This window comes from Orbicella franksi, chromosome 1 (genome assembly GCF_964199315.1).
Source record: "Orbicella franksi chromosome 1, jaOrbFran1.1, whole genome shotgun sequence".
NCBI lineage: Eukaryota > Metazoa > Cnidaria > Anthozoa > Scleractinia > Merulinidae > Orbicella > Orbicella franksi.
In genome coordinates, this window is record NC_138145.1 from 24,580,685 (window position 1) to 24,597,938 (window position 17,254).

At 37.2% G+C, this 17,254-nt stretch overlaps 3 protein-coding genes across 3 annotated transcripts; 1 reads left to right on the top strand and 2 right to left on the bottom strand.

Moving 5' to 3' along the window:
- Positions 1-1,710: 1,710 nt before the first annotated feature.
- Positions 1,711-10,201, top strand: LOC145489269 (neuronal acetylcholine receptor subunit alpha-3-like; the record flags this gene model as incomplete). Its single annotated transcript, XM_081468258.1, has 4 exons — positions 1,711-1,863; positions 2,236-2,280; positions 8,448-8,557; positions 9,127-10,201. Coding segments are annotated over 4 exons (1,383 nt in total), but the record flags the coding sequence as incomplete, so codon positions are not given.
- Positions 5,786-7,639, bottom strand: LOC145483861 (uncharacterized). The gene has a single exon (XM_081462421.1). It carries the CDS (start codon positions 7,500-7,502, stop codon positions 6,969-6,971), a length of 534 nt encoding a protein of 177 aa, XP_081318547.1. The 5' UTR covers positions 7,503-7,639; the 3' UTR covers positions 5,786-6,968.
- A 2,778-nt stretch (positions 10,202-12,979) lies between the features above and the next one.
- Positions 12,980-16,509, bottom strand: LOC145483871 (F-box only protein 36-like). The gene is made up of 2 exons (XM_081462432.1): positions 15,767-16,509; positions 12,980-13,552 (listed from the first exon to the last, which is right to left on the bottom strand). Exons 1-2 carry the CDS (start codon positions 16,118-16,120, stop codon positions 13,301-13,303), a joined length of 606 nt encoding a protein of 201 aa, XP_081318558.1. The 5' UTR covers positions 16,121-16,509; the 3' UTR covers positions 12,980-13,300.
- Positions 16,510-17,254: the final 745 nt, after the last annotated feature.

Sequence of the window (17,254 nt, forward strand, 5' to 3'; positions counted from 1 at the left end):
TTTAGACTTTCTGCTACCTTTCCAAACAAGCTCAACACAGAAGAACACAAGCTGACCGAGCCATTACACTGTTATCATGTATGTGTCGATGGGTTATTCACTACTGGAAGGAGCCTACTTTACCAAAGAATTGTCACAAATTCAGTCACCAACCCGGTAGGCATTCGAGGAATACTGCAAAACCACGACACCACCTCTCAGTTAACTCACAACAAGCTTACTCGATCAACGGCAATGTGTATTTAGCCACAGTAAGTGAAAGTCATAGCCTTGTTGCAGTAAAAGACCGTCATTGCCATCAAGTTTAATTGAAGTTTAATGCTTGAAAACAAAACAGACATCAACCAACGCAAGCATTTTGAAGTATGAGCTCTGTTCAGTTTGGAAGTTGTTACGTAGTCGCTTATTATGTACAGTGTTAACCTTTGCACGAAAAAATAACAGCTCGTCTTTTTTAGAATAATTCCCAAATACACGTATTGATTTCGTTGCCTCCCTGCACAGCTGGAATGGAAAAGACAGTAGTTTCTTGGTTTTAACAACAATTCAAGTAAAGCCTTTGGCCAAATTTTCAGTATTTACCCTCGGTGACGCAAGTAAACTAATTTAGAAAGTTAAACATCCTCAAGATCTGTTGTGCCTAATTCTTATTTTGACAAGGTTTAAGATCAATCCTCTTTAAACTTTATAAACAACTGACAATAAACATAGCATTTAGAATGATAAACAGCGATTTGGTACAATACATATTGATAAGAGGTGTGAATGTATTTACGTTCCCATGCACTCACTTGAAACACGGTTTCTTCTGTTGTCTCATTTTGAGTATAGTAAATAAAAACGCAACTACAATTTGGCTGTTGAATACTTCAATGTTCTGTGGAGATTAACGAGAGAAAAAGAACACCTTTGTTGACTTTGTTATATTGTTTCAAAAGTTTATTAAAAGTTTGCTTTTCAACAAAAGTAAATCACTTATTGTGACTACTCGGATTCTCTCCGTGCACGAACAGGCACCAAAACGATTCTAGATTGTTAGCATTAAATCTCTGTTCATTTTATTCGCACGCGTGTCGTTGATATAAGAACTTGACGTTAAGCAACCGCCGTGAGTGATGTTTATCAAAATAGTTTTCCTGCTGTTTGCTAGAAAGCTCTGCAGGTAGCCTGCTAACCGCGAACGCCCAAACTTCCAAAAAATGCTACATTTTTCAGTTCATGCTGCTTTAGTAAGCAACAAACAACAAAAAATAACAACGTAAATAATTAAAATTTTGATTGATTAAGCGTCATTTATAGTATTTGCTGTTGACCTCTCTGACTTGATATATGTTTTTTTTTTTTCAGTATTGAGACTAAGCTGTGCCCATAACCCATGCAAAGACCATTCATTCTCACCCTGAAGTCCGGTTTCTCTTCTAGTTTCTGCCTAAAATGACCCATTGCAAAAAAAGCTTAGAGGTGGTGACAAGAGATACTAAGCAAAAAGTAATGCTAAAAAAAAAAAAAAAAAATTCACGGTGAAGTTTAAGTGTTACACCTAGCCAGAACGTGAATGCAACAGACCAGAGTGTGACGAAAGAAGAACGTGTTGCATTTTGATTGGTTAAACGGTATACACGTTGCACGAACGTTTTGGTCCAATTGGAAAGCTTGGCTGAGCAAAGTCATTCAGTCCATAAACGCTGTCGTGCTGAGTTTTAATTCTGTCTTGTATGTGTAGGTCAGCCGCATCTTGACTCAGAGCACCGCCTCATGAAGGATCTGTTTGCAAACTACAGCAGAGAAGTGAGACCGGTCATCGACAAAGAACAACCAATACCAGTCGATTTTGACATGATGTTCAGCCAACTAGTTGAACTGGTATGTATGGCGGGCAAGCACCTTTTTTATGGACGCGTGGCGCCCCATTTATCAAAAACCTTTAGCCTATTAGTATATTTTGTGATACTGTATATTTTGTGATTTCATCTATATCCTATTTCAGACCTGTTGTTTTAAAATTTGTTCCCCACCAAGAGATCATTCTCGTTATCCTATTCATATCTGAAGTGGAACTTGGTCACTTTTGATTAACGATTCAAATAACCTTTTCCTTGCTACTTGTTTTCTCTGGCGCGTTTGAATGCTTTATGATTTCCTTGAGCTTATCGCTAAAGATGTTTCAACTGAAACACTTAAACAGCAGATGGTGATTCAGGTCGGTGTTTGTTTTCTGTTGTCTGTATTGTGTAGAACGGACGAAGTCAGATTATGACGAGCAAAGTCTGGATCAGACAGGTAAGATTGAAGACCACGATTCGTTTTTTTTTCTAAGACATTGTCTTCTCTCTCTTTCCCGATTTATATTTCACAGGGAAAAACGAAACATTTAGCAAAGTATATCAGTTGTAATGCCTTAGTATAGTAAAGATAACGTTAGTGTTCACCTTCTGGACCTAGAGCAATGGACCTTTTCAGCGGTACGGCGGCCATTTTGAATTATTTTGTTTTAAATAGCTATTATGGGATGCTCAGGAGGCAAACCTTTTTTTCTTTTTAATTTTTTTTTCTTTATTCTTTTTAAATGCTACTTACACTACTTACAATACAATATTAATGTAGTTACTTACACTACTTACAAAAAACTTATTACTTACGCCACTTACGATACTAACACTTACTCTATATAATACGCATACTCACGCTACTAACAATACTAATACTTACACTGCTTACAATACAACATAATTAGATTACTTGCCCTTCTTACAATTCTAGCACAGCAAGATCATACCAGTTTACTCCTGTCACTAATGTACATTCCGAGTTGCAAATTACAGAAAATATGCATGGTATATATATATGCGCCTTGTTTCTTTTCCTTTCATTTTTATTTTCGTTTTCAGGGGACTAGGGTCGAGTTGTCAAGAGATTACAAAAGAGGCAACAGAGGCTCCCACTTTTTTAAAACGATTGTAGTTGTATTTTTTTCCATTTCATAGATATGTTTTAAATACAGTAAGAAATCATTTAGTTTTGGAGAACATTTTTTCTGTCTACATAGCCAAATGTAATATTTAGCATTTAAGCAGCAGAAGTTAATTTGGAGTTTATGTTTAGAGCTATCCGGCCTTAGGCCCAGTGCTGTATCAGGCTCTAAGGGTGTCTCCTTGGTAATAACTTGGCAAGACTGTAGCCATACTTCAAAATTGTTCCAAAAATATTGAGTTTTTGGGAAAGCCCAAAATATATGTACAAGTTTCTCTGTTTCTCTTTCGCAGAAAGTGCGTTTCTCGCTATCGACGAGACCAATTTTTTTCAAGAAGTTGTTTGTTGATATTCTTCTATGAAGAAATTTAAAATTGAAAGTTATAAGTTTTGTGCTCTTTGTACATTGAAAAGCCATTTAGTAAACCTTTTTCCAGTTGAGCTCTTGTTTTGTTGTGAGAGTGACGTCTTCCTGCCACTTTTGTTGACTTTGATTGGGTGGTTCACTTTTTCCTGATACAAGTTTCTTATATACTAGTCTACTAGGTTTTCTGCTTTTTAAAAATTTTGACAAGAAACTTTCATGTTTAATAGAGGTTCTGATGTTATGGGGTATATATCTTTGAAGAAGTTTTATTGAAGAAATGATTCCAAGAAAGGTTAAAGGTCGGGCTGTCAGGTCATGTATAGTCTGGAAAGCAGTGAGCGAGAGAAACTTTCCGGAGTCATCCATTAAATGTTCTACATTTGTTATTCCTTTGAGGAACCATTCTTTAAAAAACGCTGGTCTATTCCCAACTCTTATTAGTGAATTATACCATAAGGGCGATGACCGAAAGTGATAGTCTGATACAATCTTTTCTTCATAATTGGCTTCTGACCAGATTTCAAGAATTTCTTTGAAAAAAGGATCTGATACTTTAATAATGTTACGACTGTGTTATTTCACCTCCATATTTTTCAAGTTCTGAGTCAAAAAATCTTTTCCAGCTTCCATTGTTTTCCTTATCTAGATACTTCTTTATCCATGTGGCTTTGAGAGATCTATTAAAGGAGGTTACATCAATCATTTTAAGTCCCCCTTCTTAGTAATCATTAATCATTACCTTTCTTTTTATTTTGTCGCCTTTGTCATTCCATAAGAAGTTGTAAAACATTACATTTATCTCCTTTATTGCTGTATGATTTGTTTGCAGAGGAGAGAAAATATATACCAGTTGTGAAGCTATGAGGCTTTTTAAAACAGTAATTTTACCTAAAAGGCCAAGTCTGCGAAGTTTCCAGCATCCCAGAATCGATTTAATTTTTTCTATTTTATCTTTGTAATTCAAAGATATAGTTACATCAGGGTCTGTTGACAACCATACCCCTAACGCTCTGACTTTTTTTTTTGGCCATTTGAAGTCTTTTTCAGGGCAAAGTTTAAAATCCCAATCCGCACTTGCACCGATCCACAAAGCTTCTGTCTTTTTGCTGTTAAGTCTGAGGCCGGATATATCACCGAAATAGTCTATTATCTTCAAAGATTCTAGAAAGGATTCTTCGGAGCCGTCTAAAATAAGGGTCGTGTCATCTGCATATTGGCTAAGTTTAATTTCTTTGTCCTTTACAATTATGCCACGGATTTCTTTTTTTTGGCGAATTGCATTGGCGAGTACTTCCACAGAGAGAATGAATAGATACGGTGACAGAGGGCAACCTTGCCTGACTCCCCGGTTGAGCTCAAAGAAATTACTTGCCCATCCATTGTTTAAAATACAGCTTTCGCTATTGCAGTAAAATACTTTTAACCAGTTCAGCAGTGATGGGCCGAAACCAAAGTATTGGAAGGTTTTACGAATAAAGGGCCACTCTAGGGTATCAAAGGCTTTTTCAAAATCAAGAAAAAGGAGCAGTCCCGGCATATTGTTTGCTTTTGAAAATTTGATGACGCTGTCTATTAAACGAATATTTTCTCCGATGAATCTGTCTCTAATGAAGCCGGTTTGATCGTCAGAAACAAGTTTTGGCAGGAAAGTTTTGATGCGGCTTGCAATAGCTTTTGTTGCAATTTTGTAATCGCAATTCAAAAGCGTTAAAGGTCGCCAGTTCTTTATTGAATTAAGGTTAGCATCCTTTTTTGGTATGAGCTTAATAATGCCCCTCCTTTGTGATATTGAGAGCTTTTCAATTTCGTAGGAATAATTAAAAGAGTGTATCAAAATTTCCGCCACGTCATTCCAAAACACTTTGTAGAATTCGCAGGGGAGACCATCGGTTCCTGAGGATTTATCTGTCACCATACTTTTCAGCGCTTCTAAACATTCATTCTTCCTTAATTCGCCCTCACAGAGAGATTGTTCATCGTTATTTAAAACCTTTTTGTTTCCTTGCTGTGGAAAGAAGAAAGCCCCTTCTTGGTTGTCAATAGCTACATTAGAACTGTAAAGATTTTGGTAAAACGATTCACATTCTTTTAAGATCTCTTTGTCTGTACAAATGAGGTCGTTGTCACTGACTTTGAGCTGGGTTATTGTTCCTTGTTTACAATGTCTCTTTTCCAGATTGAGAAAGTATTTGGTATTTTTCTCACCTTCATTGTACCATTGAGATTTAGATCTTAAAATTGCTCCTTTTGTCCTGTATTCTATTATTGCCGCCAGTTCGCGTTTCTTTGTTTCAAGGTCCGACCACACTTGTTCTCGTCGAGTTTCGTCGCCACTAAATTCAGGAAGACGTTTTTCAAGAGTTGCGATTGCTTGTTCTATTTCCTCCTCTTTTCTAGCGAGTTTTTTTTTTCTTAGAAGTTCCAGATTTCAAGGACTCCTCTCTCACTTTCAATTTAACCATTTCCCATAGTAAATTAGGGTTAACAGTATCATCTTGCACGTATTCAACCTTGGTTTGTTTTATGATTGATTTTATCCGATTAACATACTCAATGTCATTTAAAAAAGAGGTGTTAAGTTTCCAAAAGCCTCGTCCTCTATTGTTAGAATGCAGCGAGATTTGTAATGTAATCATGGAATGATCCGTTTTGTATCCTGGTAATATGTCCGCACTGACGGTGTTACAAAATGTAGTCTGATTTACTAGGAAAAAGTCGAGCCTACAGTGAACTTCAGGTTTCTTTTGTCGCCACGTGAATCTGGAACTCTCAGGGTTTAAAACTCTCCATGCATCTATTAAATCCAGGTTTACAGAGAAATCGTTTATCACTTCCAGCGATTTTTTGTGGGATCTGGCAAGACCACCTTTTTTGTCCTTGTCAACATTCAGTACTAGGTTAAAGTCTCCACCAACAATTATCTCCTCGCATTTAAAGTCGAGTAGCTGATTAAAAACAGAGGTGAAGAAATTCGGATCATCTTCGTTTGGAGCGTATATATTTGCTAAGGTTATGTGTTTTCCATTTGTAATCAGGTCACATATTATGAATCGTCCCTTGGGATCGGTGTAAGCTTTCAAGAGCTGAAAACTGAAATTATTGTTAAAAAGTATGGCTACACCTGCTTTGTTACTAGAACAACAGCTGAATAATGCCTGGTAACCCCATTCAGCTCTCCAATCATGTATATTGTCTTCCGTACAATGGGCTTCTTGGATAAAATATACCGACATTTTTTTACATTTGAGCCAGTTGAAAATTTCACGTCTCTTAAACTTGTCTCCTAGTCCCCGAGTATTAATCGATCCTATTCTGAGATCCATTTTTCTCATATATTTTGTTAAAAATAATTTGATCGAAGGCGCTCAAGTGCATTGCTGAAATAAACCTTGAAAGTGTAAGCTGGCAAAATAAATCAAAAATACGAATATTTACATATCTACACATAAACACACTTAAAATCAATAATATTAGAAGACTGCTGATGGAATACGGTTGCATTCGTTACTTTGTTCGTATTTTTCATTTTAGAGCCGCCTAATATTAGTTCTAGATGTAGCGGAGGCCGAATCTATCAGGCATAATAATAACAACAACAAAAAATAGAAAACTATGTATGGACACATTATACTTACAGTTCAAGTTCCTTACCCAAAGGCCAAAATTTACCTCGGACGAACAGCTTGTCGGGCTGTGCCTTGCTAAATGAAGCCGGGATGTTGTTTCTCTTGGCCTTCTTAAAGGTATCCATTTGTGCCCTCCGCCGCTCCACGATCTCAAAAGGCAGATCTTGATACATCTTAAAATTGGTTTCTCGCAGTCGGGGACCTAAAGCGAGCAAGCTTTGACAATCCTTGAATCTCAGAAATCTTGCTAGAATAGGCCGCGGTTTCCCTTCTTTCTTCTTACCAAGGCGGTGGACTCGTTGGATTTCTACCGAGGCAGCATCAACATAGCCAAGATCCCTTTCGAGGAAAGAACGTAGCACCAATTCCGTATCTTCTCTGCTCGCGTCGTCCTCTGGAATGTTTTCGAATTTCAAATTTTCACGCCTAGAGTAGGCTTCAAGATACAGGTGTTGGTCTTCTACTTCTTTAACTCTGGCTCCAAGCTTAAGGTTCTCCTCCTCCAGGCTTTTTAACTTCGTGTTGGTATTATCTTGCATTTTTTTTAGACTCTGCGAAGCTTCTTGGCGATCTGCTTCGATTGAATTTAAGCTCTCTTTAATATCATCAACATCGCGTCTTGTGGTGGCGTGACAGCTCTCTAAATTTTGCACACGTCCTTCAAGTTTCAAAAGAGTCGCTTGAAAATCTTTCATTGATTTTTTAATACTGTCCAGTTTGTCTAGCTTCTTTAAAATGTTTTGAAGTGTGTCGCTAAACTCTTCGGTCATATTCAAGGCCGGTAAACTTACGTCTTCTTCTGTGTCTAGCTCGCTTACTTCATGGACACGAACAGCGTGCTCGCCGCTTTTCAATTTTTTGCTTTCTGGAGAAGCGTTCGATATCGAAGATTCGTCTGACGAAGACACTCTAGTTTTCCGTTTGTTCAGTGTTTCCTCCAGAGTTTCGGCCATTAAAATCCGCAGAGCAATTGAATTTAAGGCGAGCGGCTTAAGAAAACACGTCTCACTCCGCCATTGCTCCCCAGTCTTCTCCTTTTTTTCGGCGAGCCTATCGTTTTGGCTATACAAATAAGATCATTTTGATATCTGATGTTATAAAGAATGGGGACAGTGATCTTTTCAAAAGAATCACAAGTGACACTGGCCATGTATTATATGACTTGCTCCCACCCAAACGTAACAGAGCTCTTAGATAAAGGGGCCATGACTTCATACTCGCTAAAGTAAAAACGGAACGATTCAAACGGGCTTTTGTAAATAGATGTCTTTTTAAATTTATTTCTTAAAATTTTTCTTGTAATACATATGATAGGTTTTTTCTAGTTTAGCTTAGTTTGTTATTGATTGTAAAGCCACACGTATGTTGTGACTGATTTCTTAATAAAGACTTCTAACTAACTAACTAAATTAGCGAGTTGCCTCAGGCTTCTTCTCATTTCTAAAGTGGCAAATTACCAGTTGACTCTTCTGTTTTTGTTTCAGTCCTGGGAAAACCCCTTCTTGAGATGGAACCCAACTAAGTATGGCGGTGTAAAATTTATCAACATCGACCCGAAGCTTGTTTGGAAACCCGACATTGTTCTTTACAACAGGTAAAAATGTTTCATCCGACATCCAGTATAGGAGGATGACAGAGGGAGCCCATGCTAGTTATTTGTTATTCGGTTATATTTAGCTCCATAGCCAGTAATAAACTATTTTTATCCGCTTTGCAACTCTGGGACTCGTACCTTATTCAGTAAGAATTTGAACTGAATCTTAAGGGGAAAACCTTTGGCAGATTGATAATTAGTTATGAAGATGATGCCCGGCAAGCGTCGAATGTCAAGTTGTAAAGATAACTGTCTGGCTTTGCTGGGGACTTCTTTCCCCACCTCATTTTCTAGCTCTTCATTGACTATTAGGTCTGCTTCTCTTTACAAAAACAGCTGTAAATTGTTGTTGTCGACGAGAACTCTTTATTTTAACGACACCCAAGATTTTATAACCATACATGAGACGATTATCGTCTTCTCTTGAAGAGAAGACGTTATAGGCTCGCACTGCGTGCAGACGACGGTGTTACAGACATGCAATGACATTTGATGTTTTGATAGACATGTAACCATTTGATATGTTGTTTTCTAATATTTTTATTAACTGTCTTTTCGTTACCGTGCAGCATTCAGAGCGACAGTGGTGAAATGTACAAGTTCAACACAAAAGTTGTTATAAACTACAATGGCTCGTGTCAATGGTATGCCCCGACCGAAGTAAAAACCGTCTGCAAAATCGACATCACGTACTTTCCTTTCGACGAGCAGCGCTGCACCATGGTGTTCGGCTCATGGACGTACACCAGCGGTTCTTTAAACCTAAAGCTCGCCCGAGAAGAAGTGGATTTATCGGGCTACATTGTCAGTGGTGAATGGGATCTGGTGAAAGCCGAGGCCGTGCGTAATGTGGTTAAGTACAGTTGCTGTCCAGATCCGTTTATAGACATCACTTACTCAATACTTCTGCGCAGAAGGGTGCTCTTTTACCTTAACAATTTGATCTTCCCCTGCGTTGCGCTCGCGATTTTGACGGTGTTTGCGTTCTTCTTGCCTCCCGAGTCCGGTGAGAGAATCTCGCTGATCATAACGATTCTCCTGGGCTTGACTGTATACACACTCATATTCACAGAAAACATACCACCCACTTCAGAAGTCACGCCGCTGTTGACTAAATATTCCACCGCCATAATGGCTTTGCTAGGTTGTTCACTGGTTGTCACATGCCTGGTTTTGTGGATTTATCATCGTGACACGTCAGTAAAGATGTCTACAACCTTCGAATTCTTCGTCTTCAAAGTTCTTGCTAAAATCCTTAGGGAAAATCCTGAATCGGAACAAACCCCAAAAGATCCACCAAAACGAAAATATACTCCGGTGACTTTGGTCGCAGACCGCTGGCCAACGTACTTTCCCGTACAGCGACGTAAAACATCAGAAAGCGGAAATTCAAGTCCGCAAAGCCGCTCGCCGAATGGTGCTCCCCAAGAATTCGTGTTTCCCGCGCAAATGGAGCGTAAAATGGATCAAGTTATCGCCAAGCTCGATGCAGTTGCGAACTCTTTGACAGTTGATCAAAGTGAAGAAGAAAAGAAAAAGAAATGGCAGGCAGCTGCCCAAATCATCGACAAAATTTTCTTCTGGTTTTTCACAATAGTAGTTATCACAGTGACTGTTGTAATGTACTTTATGATCCCTTCCTAAGAATTGAACTGGATTAGAACAACATGATTTAGAGGACTGTAGATCTATGAATCAAACCTCTTTCTATGAGAGCGACATTCAAGTGGAAGCTATTAAGATGAACTTTGAAGTGAAACTGTTTATTACGTTGTGCAAGGATGTTTTAACTTTTAGGTCTTTGAAACGAAACCTTCGCGTATAACCATTCAAATGAAAGTTATCCAGCAAAACTGTCACGCCGCATTTCTACTTAGCTCTGTATATTACGTAGTTCATAATGGCCCCAACTTCTGTAACTCTGTAGATGGAAAACTCAAGTACCATCAGGAAATCTGAAGCTATTGACAAGTATTTTTATCAGGCACCGATTTTTTTCATTATCTATTTTTGTACAATTAAATTTGGGTTTTTTTTGTTTTTGTTTATTGCTCTAAGCAATACAGGAATTAAAGAACAAAAAGACAATTTAGTGATCGATCTCAGAGGAACTTTGTAGCTAATCGAAAACCTAGATCCTCGTAGTACCAAGTACCACACCGATCATATTCAAATTGTATCGTTTCATATGTATACGACTGGATGTATGTAAACTGTAGCAATATTTTGCACCAAATGACCCGTATAGACTATGATTTCACGACTCCCGTGGGCCTTGAAATCACTCCCAGCGATGGAAAAAAAAAGGAGAAGAGCAGGAAACGGAATACAAGAGAGTGGAGGGAAAAAGACTGAAATTCCTATAAAATTTACGTCGCCTACTTTCTCTTTAACACTGTTTTCATACATTCGGACATGTATGTGGTATAGGGTATATAGTAAACGAATTTAAAATAGACTTTGAATCTACACTTTGATTCTCAAAATATCAGGATCAAATATCGAAGCCTGTTTTGTTACTTGATGAATCAAGAGGATATTATCCTGTCTGATAACGCAACTAAGGTCATTTCAAAACGCAAAGAGAATTTGGTTAAAAAAGATCCTGGTTTTTGAGATTATTCTGAGCGGTATGGAATTGAAGCCATAGAAATGTAATTTAGAACCGAATCGATAGATAATCAGGTAATGACTTTAATCCACTTCCTCATGTTTGGAATCAATACACATGCTAGACAACAGGCCAGATACCATTTGATTGGACAGTTCTTGGGGTTCTCACGTGCGATAGATCGTGCGAGGTAGATCACTGGACAAAGTTCAAAGCTCAAACAAGAGTTGTTGATTAACTGAAATTTATTTCCGATGGTCAATAAATTGTGATTCTTCAGAGAAACCTACTACTACTGGAAAACCAGTCACAATAAATTTCACTAAACATGGGTCTCTGCACTATGTGAGGGAGTTCTTTGACAGGAAAAACTCGATCGCTAAGGTTACCGTCTTAAATTTAGTTCACATTCCTGCTTTTCATGGTTTTTGGCCACGTACAAAATTACCTTTATATTGGAGGAAACCCGAAAATAGTAGCTGACTAATACCCCATTCACAACAACTAAACTACAGTTTAACTAAATTAGGTTTAGGTTTTTCCAATTTGTCGATTACGCTTTGCAGTCATTTTGTGAAGACAAATTTCAAACCACCTTGCTACCATATTTTAATCAAACTTCAAAGGAGCTTAGTCATGTTTTTTGTTGCCACGGACAAAATTACCTTTATGTTGAAGAAAACCCGAAAATAGTAGCTGACTAATACTCCATTCACACCAACTAAACTAATTTAACTAAATGAGGTTTAGGTTCTCCAATTTGTCGATGACGCTTTACAGTCATTTTGAGAAGACAAATTTCAAACCACCTTGCTACCATATTTTAATCAAACAGGTTTTTACCTGGTTAAGTTATGGGGTGTGCACGGTATGAGCAACTAATTTTTGACCTTGTTTAGTTAAACCATTTTTAAACTTGCTTAACATGTTGGTGTGGACGGGGTATTAGAAAATCACCAATGAGATAATAATAAACCATAAAGGAACGAGGATGGTTAAGGAAAGAGAAGATTAACACGGATTATAAACGAAGAACTTGAAAAGTTTGGCCTAAACCTTTCAAGATGCGCAAATCGTGACGTAGCTCTTTTAAGGGTCTTCAAGTAGCCTGCGAATACAGCCGCCTCTCGTTCGTCCGCGTTTCGCACGCAGTAGCGGGAGCGAATGAGAGGCGGCTGTATTCGCAGGTTAGTCTTCAAGTAGATACCAGGCAAGATATAATGAAACACTGAATGCAATCTTCGAGGCTATCGTTTATCTGGGCTAAAACTACTTTTTTTTTAACTTGAAACGTTTTTTATGCTATGAAAAAGGATCATATATTTCTCTATCATTTCCCGGAGGGGAAGATAAAAGTCCTATGCAGCTATCATGAAAGAACTCAAATTTAAAACAATTAGCAGGAAAGAGAAGGCTCCAAACAATTCGGATCTCGCGTGAAATTTCCCCTCGGGCGTGAACCCAAAACAAGTTATCGAGATTTACCACTATAAGTCGCCTGAAATTAATCCTTCTTTGAATAATTGGATGCGAACTGATGAAAGACGCTTCGTTACTTGAAGCATTTTTCCTTCAATCCAAAATGAAGATAAGAGCCAGGAAGTTGGGCGGAAAGACCTCCTTCATTTTCATGTATCTAAAAGTGCATGTAAAAGCTGTAAGTGCTGTCTAAAAATGGGATCAGATTAAATGATAATAGCCCTTTTCATGTTTAGGTTTTCTCATTTGCATTACAATGTAATCCAACGTGGATGCGAGGCAATGTCGCGCTAAAACTACGATAGCCCGAAATTGCCTCACATACAGGCTAGATTTCATTGCAATGCAAATAGACAAAAAGTGCTCTTATTCGACGGTCAGGCAAATTAACAAGATCGAATAGCCTGTGAAAGGAGACTACTTCCAATATTATAAGGAGAGTACGGTCTTCCCACACACTCAATAAGTACTTGAAATTTGCAATGGTTATTAGACAAACCTCAACGCGTGTGTAACTATTGTTGTAGATATTTTACATACACCATGAAGTGTTTCACTCGTCCTCTGACGTGTGACAACGGTATGTCTTTTTTCTTTTTCTTTTCTTTTCCTCATTTCGTTTCACACTGCATAATCTGAAATAGTACTACGATTTAGACAACTAAAGTCAACTTCTTTCTCTCTTCATTTGTTGTGTTATTTAAATCCTCCCCTTGTTGTTTCATATTAACTCTCCTCCTGGTCTGGACGGCTTGAAGCTTTAGTCGACGTACTAGGAAAGCCTTCTTCCACCCGATATCTTCAGCAACCAAATGAATTTCAGGTGAAATCACTACAAAGTGCTTGGTATAGAGCCTTCTCCATAACATGTCGCTGGAAGAAGCATTATACAAAGCTCGACAAACCTGCAATATGGTGACGCGCAAAACTGAGAATCAGTCAAGACGTACAGTGGCTTGATATTGATAAGCAAGAGAATGGAAAATACTGATAACTACATGCAGGTATTAAATGATACAATGAAATTGTTATGACAATGTAGTAACCAGGAAAACTATAGGGTTGAAGAACATGCATCAGATTTGTAATTGTGTGTTCAGTAGCAGTCATCAAGGCAACTAACACTTACTTTTTTGCCGTTTGTTTGCCACCGTGACTATACCAATTCTGTCGAAATCGATAATCACAATTTCTTCTTAAAATATAAATAATACGCCGGTCATTAAGACCGTATGTTAAAAACATAACAATCACTGCACTCGCAACACAAACATTGACAAAAGGTTGAATATACAATCGAGTAGGTTTGTCTCAATTTTTTCTGATATTTATTAAACTCAAGTTAAAAAAATTTTTGTTTTCTTTTTTTCCTCTTTCAGGATTACCAATATCATTGTTATATAATGCCCTATAATAGAGTGACAATATTAGTTTTTATAACCTTTTACGCAACATGACCACCAGTGTTGTTATATTGCACAAGCTCTTGAAAAGCACTATTTTGAGGCTTAAGTATTTTTAAATTTCATTTGTTCGCAAAACAATAGTTGCAAAATGTATAAATGAAGTTGAAAAATAGTTCGGGTAACTGCTTTATATTATGGAGCTGAGATTATTTGTGGACTATTTTGGTAAACTAACACGATCAAATGACAAAAATCTGTTTCCTTGTATGGCCTACACTGACAAAGGATAAAATCTGAAACTTTTCATCAAAAAGAGTAGGTATGACAAAAAAAGACAATTTACCCAGACCTCTGTAGTACATATTGTAAGGAAGTTATTGAGAAAAGAAAATAATAATAAAATTTCAAGCAACCGGATGCTGCATCATATTGGTGTATTGTAGGTTTGGTACACCAACACGGAGGGCATAAAAATCCACAAAAATGAAGCTGATTGTTCTCTCAATATTCTAAACTTTCTCTCCGGAACTCTTCAAATATCCATTTTAATTGCTATCATACCTAAAAATTTGGAAACAGCTTTAAAATATTGGTTTTGAAACATTTAACAAAGACGTCACAGTTCTCACTCAAAATGCTTGAAAGAAAAGCACCAACAAGGGATATTGATATGGAATTAGCTAAGAGATCTCGTTACAGTTAAGATTACATTCACTTTCATTTGTGTTTTATGATAACTTGGACTTAGAACTTAGTGCACCTAGTGGGCTTAGAACGCCAAATACGTTAATTTAGAGTATTGCTAGTGTTAAGTCCTAATGAAGCTTGGAATAGTTTGTTATAATGTGGCTGACATATTTTGATTAATGAGATGCGTAAACTTGACGCAGATGTTGCAAATAAAGTACGCGTAACAATTTATTTCACAACTAAAAGATTTCGTTCATACTAACTCATACTGAAGGTTAAAGTGGTTCATGACCATCTGGGCGCGTGTCTTTGTTGTTTAGTTTTAAAAATAGAGCTGGAGAAACATTGAATTCAAAGCTGCCGTTCTATCGACTCATAACTAACAAACGTTTCCTCTTATCGTACTTGTCCGTGAGACTGAAAGATGTTTGAGTCGTTTCGTACATACAGTACGTACTCGAAATGTTTTATAGTTAAACCATCATAGTTATAAATTTATTGCAAACGATAAATCAAGTGAACTCATCTATACACGTCGATCTCACCAGCGAAACACGAAACTGAAAAAATTCTTTTCACATCATAATATCATTAAAAAATAAAAATGTCAATCAGAGTTTGTGCTGGTGAATCTTGAAATTCTCAAAATGTGATATGACAATGTAGCGCTGTGCTTGTTTTGGCTTGATTAAACACGTCCTAGCTAGTTGAAAAGAAATTTAGGTAACTGATCTACTGGGGTCGAAAAATACTGCCATAAAACAATGACGAAGGTCTAAATAATGCCTTTGGTAAGAACATTTGTTTATACTCATTACATACTCAAAATAGGAATGGCCTGCGGAGTTCTTTAAATTGTATTTCGATCTCGCAGGTGCAAATGGAGAATGATGTAAATGTATTTGATAAAAACATGCAGTACTTGAAAACTTATCATTAAGTATTTACTGACTTACAAACTGTATATTTCAAGTTGACAAAGGCTTGATACGACTCTATGTAACGGTGAAACAATTATCTTACCTGTGCAAGCCGCGCGATGTCAAGAAGATCAAGTCGAACAAGAATTTCGACCATGATGTCATTCTTCAAGTAGGGCAACCAGCTTTGTGTTACCACCGACAGGACATAATTCAAGGTGTCTGTTCCAAACACTCGTCGTATTTCACTCTGGAGTCTTTTGCCACTGGAGCTACCTTCGAAGTCTTGCCACGATTGAGTCGTTTCGCTTGGCAAGGACTTATTACTTCTCAATGTTATTTTCCATGTGCGCCATACAATAGAATCTTTCCTGACGATTAAAGAGAAGAAGTCTTTGCTCGGTGCTTGCCCCACACTGGAAGTTTCTAAAATTTTGTCGCTGTTGGCTGTTTTCATGACTTGACGCGGACTAAGAATTTTTTCAATAATCGAGCGTTTTGGAAGTGATGGGCATAAGCATCCAGAGAAAAACAGAAAGAAAGTTAAAATACTCAGCGAAAAAACGAAGGCGACATACTAACATTGATTTAGTAGGAATTAACTCAGACTGTAGGAACTCTCGTTCGGTGCGTTTAAAGTGGGATGTACGGATGGCACTTAATAACACTCATTTTCTTTGATTCGTTTGTGGTGTGATTAAAAAACAATGACAGGAAGCAATTAACATGTAATAATGCGATAGAAGTGTACAGGTTTTTAATTTTTTTGTGTGTTTTGTCACAAAATAAATTTCTCCACAATGTGAAATGACGCCTCATAACATTGTTTTGTATTTCTCTCTAATATTTTTCACCAGATCGATTTTATTTGGTTTCTATAACAAATAACTTATCAATAGTTAAAGATCCACTTTTTCAAATCATTTCACAACTACGATAATTTCATTTTAGTAAAATAAAATAAAATAGAGATAACTTTTCATTACATCTGATCTCTTCAAGTAAGAGTACAATTCCAATTAAATTATTGCAAAAAGATTCGTGCCTTCACGTCATGTTCAGATTTGTAATTTCAGTAGAGTAATTAGGTATCGATAAAGATCCATCTTCTTGAGAACATTTTCAATTTAGCTAATTAACATATCATGAATAGTTAGAAAAAAGCGAGCGTCCTCATTGGCTCAAAGGTTGCATGTTGTTATTTCCAACAAAGCTGGAGTCCGCACGAAGTAGTTGCAGGAACGTACTTTGTTTTTTTTTTCTTTTTGATAGAAATGTCTTGAATCAGCAGGCCCACGTATTTTGGAAATTAATTAGACACTTCTCTGTCGGTTGGGATTATGAGTACTTTTACCGTTTTGAAAGAAAAACTATAAACTAATTAACAATTAGATTAAGAGTTCGAGATTTCTCTGAGGAGATAGTTGACGAGGTCGAAGGCCGAATCAGCTATCACCTCATAGAAATCGAAATTGCTTTCAAATTAGCGATTCCAATTATTTCTCTACATATAAAGTAATATTTATTTTCACACTTAAGCAAAATCGCATGCGAATTGAATTGTTCTTTGAAACTTGTAGCTGTTTGTACG